Source organism: Nomia melanderi, chromosome 9, assembly GCF_051020985.1.
Source record: "Nomia melanderi isolate GNS246 chromosome 9, iyNomMela1, whole genome shotgun sequence".
Lineage (NCBI taxonomy): Eukaryota > Metazoa > Arthropoda > Insecta > Hymenoptera > Halictidae > Nomia > Nomia melanderi.
The window spans coordinates 6,893,966-6,903,204 of record NC_135007.1 but is presented as its reverse complement, the minus strand read 5'-3'; the positions used below and the strand labels follow the sequence as shown (position 1 = coordinate 6,903,204).

Here is a 9,239-nt window from a genome sequence, read left to right as displayed (position 1 = left end):
TTTACATTACTTATTGAAGAAATCAGCTTCATTTTCCAAAGAGTTCATAATTTCATTCAATTCTTGATTTACACTACTCACTGAAAAGATTAATTTCGTTTTTCAAAGAGTTAATAGTGTTTCATTAGATAGATTCATTGAATTTCTGGTTCATGGTACTCGCCAAAACACGAAATTTCGTTCTCCAAGGCTAGAAACATTAACGAAGAACAAATTGATGTATACACCCGCAGCAATTTCTATTTCACGCTTAAACGATAATAAGCCAGACTATAATCACGTGCAACGAAAGAGAAAAGATATTTCCCAAACAAATAAATGTTGACCTCGTTTTTCTGCTATCTTTCTGTTATCGCAACGAGAAGGAGAGCAAACATATTTTTAAATAAACATTTTTAGAACTGTTTCTCTATAATGAAACTTCATTGTTTTTATGTGTGCACACCTTTATTTAACATACTCATTTAAAATATTTAATACAATTGACCAGTAATAGGGATGCAATTACTATATAACATTACTATACAATTTATTTAGTACATTCTTCACAAGAATTAAACAATATATATTTCTCATGACTCTGTTATCGAATTCCTTTTAGTGATTTCATAGTACTGATGCATCTGCTGAAGGCCTCGTGTGGCAGTGGGATACTTTTCTTACCGAATGGCTTCAGAAGAGCGGGCTACGTATCGGCGATAGCTTGCAGCGTCATCGTGGGCCTGTTGTGCACTCACACTGTAGTCACGCTGGTGGGTAACTCGATTGCAGTAAATTATATTTATATAGAAAATAAAAAGCCGACAATAAAGATAAAATCACGTAACATCGATACAGATTCAACATTAAAAACGAGTTTTCTCGTATGTAGGTGCGATGCGCTCACGTGTTGTGCAGACGCAATCGCATACCGATGCTGGATTTCGCCAAAACAGCGGAGCTCTCGTTTCAGTGTGGCCCAAAACGAATTCGAAAGTACGGGAAAATCTTCGGCATTTTTACGAACGTTTTCGTCTGCATCGTCCAGTTCCAGACGGCTGTGATATACATACTATACGTCTCCACCTCCTTTCAGCAAGTGAGAAACGAGTCGTAAGGTCCTTATCCATTGATGGATTCAGACTGAGGTCGCGAGACCCACTTTTCAGTTGTCGATCAAGCCGAAGATAATTGGCACAGGCATTTAACAATATTTTTCACTGGATACTTTTAATTATTTCTTCACTGAAAGTCGATTACTCGTCAAAAGAATTTAGTTACTTGAATCTCTTGTACAGAATTTTGTGCAGATTTCACAGAATAATGATAAATTTTTAGCTGGTAATGTACATTGTATTTGAACGTAGTGCTCAATGATTTTTATCTTTACAAAACTAGTAATTTGTTATATAAAAACTGCAGTATTACTATAATATATTCGTAATTACTCGAACGACTTTTAATATTTCAAAAGATAAAATACTATGTTTAAAAATACTAAAAGAAAATATTTACCTAACAGATCCTTTGCTAATTTCCATTTAAACAACACGTATCAAAATGAGATAAGAAATCTTTATTGTTCAAGTAATTAATGTAATTAACATGATTTAAGAATCATTCGATAATGATTGTACGGTATTCGAATCGCTGTGTAAATTACATCATCTAACAAGTTTACTTTCAGGTTATCGAGTTCTTCTCCGGCATCGAAATGAATGTGCGAATCTACATATTGGCTCTGGTCCCCTTCATCTGCGTGCTTGGCTTCCTTCCTAACTTGAAATACCTGGCTCCTTTTTCCGTAATCGGTTTTTTATTCATGTTCATCGGTATTTGGGTCACATTTTACTATCTGTACGACAATTTTCCCGATCCCCGACGGCTGCCAGCGTTCACGTACTGGTTGTCCGTGCCGATGTATTGCACTTTGATGCTGTATGCTCTGCACAACGTTACCCTTTGCTTACCTTTGGAGAACTGCATGAAGAATCCGATGCGATTACCGCGACTGATAAAATGCAACATGCTAATCAATACTTGCCTCTACACAATATTCGGGTTCCTCGGTTACAACAAGTACATGGACATGACCTGCGACACGGTGATCAAGAACTTGCCGATAGAGGACGCGTAAGTGTGTTTATTTTGTTTGAAACTTTTACCATTACTCTTCTTACATTATTTTAATTTTCTTGTTTTGTATTGATCTCTAATTAATAATAATATTGTTACATTATTATATTCTGTTTATTTACATTTTATTAGTATCTTTTAACGGATTTTATGTTAATTTTTCATTTTATACTGTTATTACTCAATTTTATTAGTTAATTAATTATGACATAGTATGGTTATATTATTGTATAATGTTTTTTTATATTCTATTATTATGTTGTAATTGATTTTATTTTAGTTTTTCGTTTTATAGTGTTATGATTGCTCAATTGTATTTCGATAATTGATAATGACACAATGTTGTAACATTATTGTATTGTGTCTAGTATATGTTTTTATTATGTTTTTCTTTCTGTATGTTTCGATTTTATACGTGTATTCTAGAGATTCTGTCACGTGAACTTAAAATGTCACCGATCCAATGGAATGTCAGAAAACATTGACTACTTGTTAACAATTGATAAGTGTGGAATGTATAGATTGAACTATGCTCAAGCTTAGTTTTTGTTTTAAGAAGTGAACGTGTCGTTTTAATGATAATAGAAAGCAGACGATGTTTACCTTCAGAATATTCTTACGTGACGCGAAAGCAAATTTGCTCTGATCAACTGGGGAAAAATGCATAGTTCGTAGAACGTTGATATCGGTTATTGTAGTAAACATTTCTAAATAGGATGTACCAGAAATTATATTTTTTAATCGGGACATTTAATGAATGAGTAATATGAATTGCTTATCTGGTGTTCTACGACGATCGGGATTTAGAATCGTGGTAAAATAATTACAAATGCAATCTTTTTTCACTTAACTCTTTTATTATCCAAGTATCGACGCAGACAGGTAAGAAATAATTACTTCGAAAGGTCTCCAAAAATTAATCAGCGTATGCATCGTAACAATCAGTAGACAGTGTTTATAAACACTGTAATCAGATCTTTTCACGATTCATCCTGGAATCATGATTTTAACGAAAATGTACAGGACTGGGACGAATTGCAATTTTCGATAAAAATGTGGATAACATTTAATCGCGATTTCGCAGCAAAAACTGAATTCCAAGTAATTTTCCTTGTATATTTATAATTTATATTTAAAAAATACTAATAATTTTATTTGACGAGAGTACAAATGTTTCTAGCAATCTTTTCATTCCACACAAGGATGTTTTACACAAGATAATTGAATTCAGAACGTATAATGTAAAGATAAACAGAATTAGTGTTACAAAATTAATTATTGAAATTAATTATAGAGGAAGTAATTTAATTTACAATATTCGCTGCAACATGGTGCTGCATAGGGTAAATGGCGTTCGGCCGACACGATAATCAGTCGATATCTTTGTAATCGTAAATCGATACAAAGGTAATTAATGACACAGTGTGGCTGGCACGTGATATAAAGCCCGTTGTCGATCGTGCGCGTGGCCAGATAATAATATTTAGATACCGGCGTAGTCATTTTTTATTGCGTCACCGGTGATTGCGGAAAAATGTATGATGGAAATGAGAGATTATCAGATAAGCAACATAATCTTAATTTCATTAAATTGATCTACCTTTGACACCTTAGTAAAGTGTCGTTTGTTAAGAAAATTTATTATTTTATAATAATAATAAATAAGGGCTACCAATCAAACATTACCATGAAAGGATTACAAATATTTTATCTCATGCGAGAATCGCAATATCTTCTTCTGGTATTATAATTTTTTCACAGAATGGAGATTGGTAATAAACAATTACGAACTTACTTTGTACCGCTTCGGTAGATGTTTCAGAACGGGTACACGTCACCATGTACAGCGATATCAGAATACTCAAAAGTATGTCGTTTGCGATTCGCAATTTCGTCAAATCGTGGTAGTTTCTTACGTAAAAGTATTTGATTAAACATATTTACGTGTCGGCATGACCTGGATTAATGCAATACTTAAACTTTGAACAGTGATCCTTCCAAAGTTTGTATTTCTTATGTATAATATTCCGAGCTATAGATAAATATTAATACCCGGATATGTAAAACGAGATAAATATTTTACGCACTTCAGTTGAAATTAATGTAACTGTACCGTCCTCCAAAGCATACAATTTTATAATAATTGTTCTGAAGTAAATATCTCGTACAAACAGCCAAAGAATTCTATTCGCGAAAAATTTGCGTTTTCATGTATAAGTGTCAAAGAACAGTATGATTCTGATCCTAAAAATACCAAACAAATCAAAGCAGTGGTCGCAAATGTGCTTTACACGCGGGAAGCTATTCATGGACTATATTTATTGCGTGTAATGCACTAAACGTCGAGCAAACTCTCGGTGAGCACATTCTTTCAATTTTTACGGAAGATCGGGGATTAGTTACGTTGAAGGTCGGGTACTTACTTCCACTGGTAAGTTTACTAGCAATAAATCTTCCCTAATACGACGTGCAGTTTCTGGCAGTAGCAGCCAGGTTTATGTAACTCGGTGTGCAGATTCCATCGAAGTTGTTTCTAATCGCTTCGACGCATACTCAAACAGAACGTCACACCCGAGGGGATCGCGTACTTGTGATTTCAATCAACAAGATAAAATTGAAAGGTCGATGTGTCGCCGTCGTCGATTGGTATCAGCGGATTAAGGAATTCAATAATGCCTCATTGCTGAAACCACCGTCCCGTTGATAAATGGCGTACACCAGGGATAGGAATCAAGATTGTGTGGATTTGAGTAATTCGTTTCGCGGAGCCGCTAAGTAACGCTTAAAATTATGCATACGCGCAATATTCGGAATCGCGATTTTTTTTCTTTTTTATCGATCTTCATTGCATTGTCATACTGGAAGGTGAGCGTTTGAACAGTCAATTGATAAATGACGAGCTTCGAGAGTTAATGCGAAACCGACAGGTGATCAGTTCGTCGAAAAGACTTACATGCTTACTGCAGCTAATCGCAATTTTCCACTGGCGATAATTAATTACATTATCTTAATTTCTTCATCATCCGCATCTTTATTCAGAGAAGGACATTTGAATTGATATTGAGTGATTGAAAACTGTCTGTTGATTGTTTATGGTACTAACGTTTCTTTGAACCGGTCAGACGATCGAGATTTTTGATTTTAAGTTATAATAGCGCTTCAATGAGAATTGATTCCATAAATTGATTTATTCAGGTGTATTGCCAAATATCAACGGGAATCATGTAATTTTAATGAAAAGATTAGATAATATCGAGTTACCTTCATTACTCGATATTTCTTCTTGAAATTTTAATTTTAAGTTGAGAAGAGGTTTTAATGCGAGTGATTTAAAGCATTCCTTGATAATCTTTCAAGGGGCCGTTATATTAGAAATAGATCCTATTTATACTAGGTCGATCTAGCTCGATCAATGATCAGTAGCTCATGAAAATCACACTTGAAGTGTCTTTCCGTAATGAGCTCCTTGTATTTTCTATATCATGCTCCTTGATTCCACATATAAACTATGATATAAATCAGACTACTATCAACTAAACTGTTATCAATCATTGGAGCACCGTCTGCGATGAGAGTGGAATAATACAAACAGTAATATGAACTCCTGGTATTAACATTCTTGAAATGTAAGCAGCGTTGAAGAGGGAAAACATTGTAGGATTGAAAACATTTCTGTCATCCTGGTATTGGACCATTGATACCAAATGCATGATCACTTGATTCTTTGCCAATTATTATTGCAAAATTTATACAATTTGTCAGTTATATTTATAATGCAACAAATAAACAATGAAAATTTTCATATAATAATTTTCAATTCTATATCACCACATTCACAGTAACAGAAAATAAATAAAAGTATACTGCACATTTCCAGAACGCTTACTAATAATTATCACTTCAATCAACATTAATTGTGCCAATGAATAATTTACTATTATTAAACAAGGTATAAGTATTACTACAAGTCAACATATCTGTTGTTGCACTCGATGGTTGCGTTCAATTAATCTCAATTAGAAATCCATATCGCTCTTTTCCTGAAAATTTTTTCCTCAACTATCTCTCAAGTGTATTCTTGGAACACAATGAAAGAAAGAACTCCATCGATTTATTCATCCTCAATTGGTCGATTTGCTTGGTATATAGGCCGCGTACAGGCTCAAAATCTCATTATCGCTATTTACACATGCTTGACTGTGTTCCTTATCATCTAGTTTATCTAGCTTCTTTATCTAACGTGGTTTTCTTGCTTGTATACACGCACGTGTGCATTCCTCGCATTCCGTCGAACGGTTTTCACTTTCGGCAACTTTGATTTCAGAAATCGAGGCGCCCACGCTGATCCGTATCATCGGTTGCTTTCTGTTTCACATTTGCGTATCGCACTTTCAAACATTCGCTGAAAGCAGATTCGTCTTTCGAGGAGGATGGTTCCACCGAAAATCAAATCAGAAATATTTCATTAATGTACATCGATAATAACGAGCCGATAAAATTGCCGCACGAAGATAATGATATTGTACCTTGGGCGAATTTATAATTAGATGAAAACCGGTATGCACGATCTTATCTGGTTTTAAGTGCGATAAATTTCAAGTAGATCTGTCGAACTTACAAGCAGTGTCTGTACCTTCTTCAGATTGAAAAAGTCCGGAGTTTTATGATGACTGGATTGTTATTTATCTTTGTAGAGAATTTTCATATGGTCGTTACAGTCGGGATGAAGTATTCAATAAATTTGCAAGAAATTAATACGTCATTTATGAAATATTCAATACGGTCTTTTTAGGCTGCCTCCGGATGTAAGATTTTTAACGATCACTTTTATTTTTACAGGCTAGCACAATCGATCAAGGTTGCCATCTCTTTGTCCGTCCTGTTCTCGTTCGGATTATCTTACTACGTGCCGATCACGATATTCTGGCCGATGATCGAAGCAAGGTTTAAAACTTACAAATATTCCAAGGCGATAGTTCGTTTAAGTGGAATATTCTTAATAAGTGAGTGCCACTTTGTTCGAATACGATGGATTATGATTCAGAACGGTGTACGATAATCTTCAACCTTTAATTTCCTCCTTAATCACATTTTTTTTTGTGAATCATTTTAACACTATCAGTTAATACTTCTTTCTTAAATATAATTCGATATAATTAAATGTTAATCAGTCAAACAGAATATTATTATAAATTGCAATAGTCTCTTACAGAAACCACTATTTATGAACAAAAAAAATTAGTAGTTACAGCATTAAGAAAATTGATGGGTAGGTATGCGTAAAGAATTGAATATTTTCGAATTTTTTGCAATTAATTTTAGCGTTATTGGCCATCGCGATTCCAATCATGGTTCCTTTACTCGGTCTCCTCGCAGCGGTAAGCATAAGCACGGTAATGCTACTGATCCCGATACTAATCGAGACAGCCACGAAATGGGAAAAGGCCACTCGGTTTCTCTTAGCGAAAAACATCGGCATATCTGTTGTCTGGATACTTCTGTTGGTTAGTATCGAAAGTTGATGTCATAAATTAACATAACGGAAACATTTTATGCAATGCTTGCTGGTTTTACGTAATTTCCAGTCCTTATGCACAATCTGGCATGTTGCATTTCCTAAAATGTCACGATTCGAAATAAATTATCCACAAAATGTCAGCCACTTCGAACGATATTCATTCATTTGAAAAATGTAATCTGATGTAAGATTATGCACAAAATAAGCGTTAGAAGAAAACAATTAAATAGATATCCTTGAATGAAGAAATCTTTAATCGAAACCTTTCTATCTTTAATTAAAAGATTAAAAAGATACAAACCATAAATCTCTTTATTCAAACACATAATTTGTGAGATAACTGGTGTCAAATACTAATGCTCAGTAATTCAATTATTTCGATAACAATGTAACGTAAAAATTGTGATAACAAATAATTAATAGTCCTTTCTTCTTATCTGTACTACAAAGTAATAGAAAACGCTAAAACTTTTCATGCCAATCAACGTGTTAATCTCGATGCAATTCGTAGATGTATTATGGTATGATATTTTATAAGTTCACCAATAGATTCCATTACAAAGTCATTCACACGAGGTTTATGAAATATCGACACCAATAAAAAATTCAAATAACGGATCATGGCTTCGATAACGCGCAATTTTTCGTTCGCTTTCATCAAAGCCATTGCATGCGGTTGCATCGACGTTTAGGAACCGGTGTATTATTATCTATCTCACGTCGTTAGTCGATCGTGAATTTATGATCGGCCATCTGTTTTATTACATCGTTTCATATGAATTGAATGACAGAGCCATTCAATTCAGTATAAGGATAATTCCTTAATGTCATAACTGTCCCGTAGGATGTAAAAAGTATTTCGTGGTGCACATAGCAAAAGAAAACGTGAAACTCGATCTATAATTTAGTTCAAGATAAAGGCTACCCAATGTTTAAACTAGGTTACTGGAAATTACAGTGTAACCGTTTTCTTTTTTTTTTTTTTTTTTACTTGAACGTTATTCTTCGCGTTTTATCGCGTAGATTACTTCCTACAACACAATTTAAATAAGCAATGCGACTACCGGTATTGCGTTTGGAAATATGTAGCATTGTGTAAGCTGCAATAAAACTTCTTCCGTTTCCTTTTGTCAGACGTTTGGAGCAGCCGAAAGCTTCCTGTCTATCATCAGAGAATACAATGGCGGTAAGAGAAAAGGATGTTAATTCGTTAATCACTGTTAGCGTGACAAATAGCAGTAGCCAATGTTTATACAAGAATTGTATCATAATTATTGTAAGCGACTGTAGCAAAATATTAATGAAGATATTTTTCCCTGCATCCTGGTTGTTACGTGTAATTGTAAGTAATTATTTCGATGAAGTTCGTCGATATTTTCACATTTTAATCTCGCACATTCGTAAATTTCCTCATTTCACTTTATCCAGGCGTAGGAGGAAGAAATCCAGAAAGGATGAAGGCCGCATGTTATATAAGTGTAGAATTCTTGTAACACGACACCTTCTTCTTCCAAACCTTGCAATTATTATTTTCGATTTAATTCACACCTTCCGGTGAGACAGAGAAATTCGAACTTTATTAAGCAATTTTTGTATTCTATTAGTT

The 9,239-nt window shown here is 34.1% G+C and overlaps 1 protein-coding gene across 1 annotated transcript; it reads left to right on the top strand.

Annotated features, from left to right (window-relative positions):
* Positions 1-617: 617 nt before the first annotated feature.
* Positions 618-8,914, top strand: LOC116427836 (proton-coupled amino acid transporter-like protein pathetic). The gene is made up of 6 exons (XM_076370675.1): positions 618-752; positions 872-1,078; positions 1,667-2,112; positions 6,955-7,118; positions 7,438-7,619; positions 8,768-8,914. Exons 1-6 carry the CDS (start codon positions 618-620, stop codon positions 8,837-8,839), a joined length of 1,206 nt encoding a protein of 401 aa, XP_076226790.1. The 3' UTR covers positions 8,840-8,914.
* The last annotated feature ends 325 nt before the right edge of the window (positions 8,915-9,239 follow it).

Coding starts and splice junctions, on each gene's coding strand:
- LOC116427836 (XM_076370675.1), top strand. CDS start 618: ATGCATCTGCTGAAGGCCTCGTGTGGCAGTGGGATACTTTTCTTACCG. Junction 753..871: donor CTCACACTGTAGTCACGCTG/GTGGGTAACTCG, acceptor TCTCGTATGTAG/GTGCGATGCGCTCACGTGTT. Junction 7,620..8,767: donor TTGTCTGGATACTTCTGTTG/GTTAGTATCGAA, acceptor TCCTTTTGTCAG/ACGTTTGGAGCAGCCGAAAG.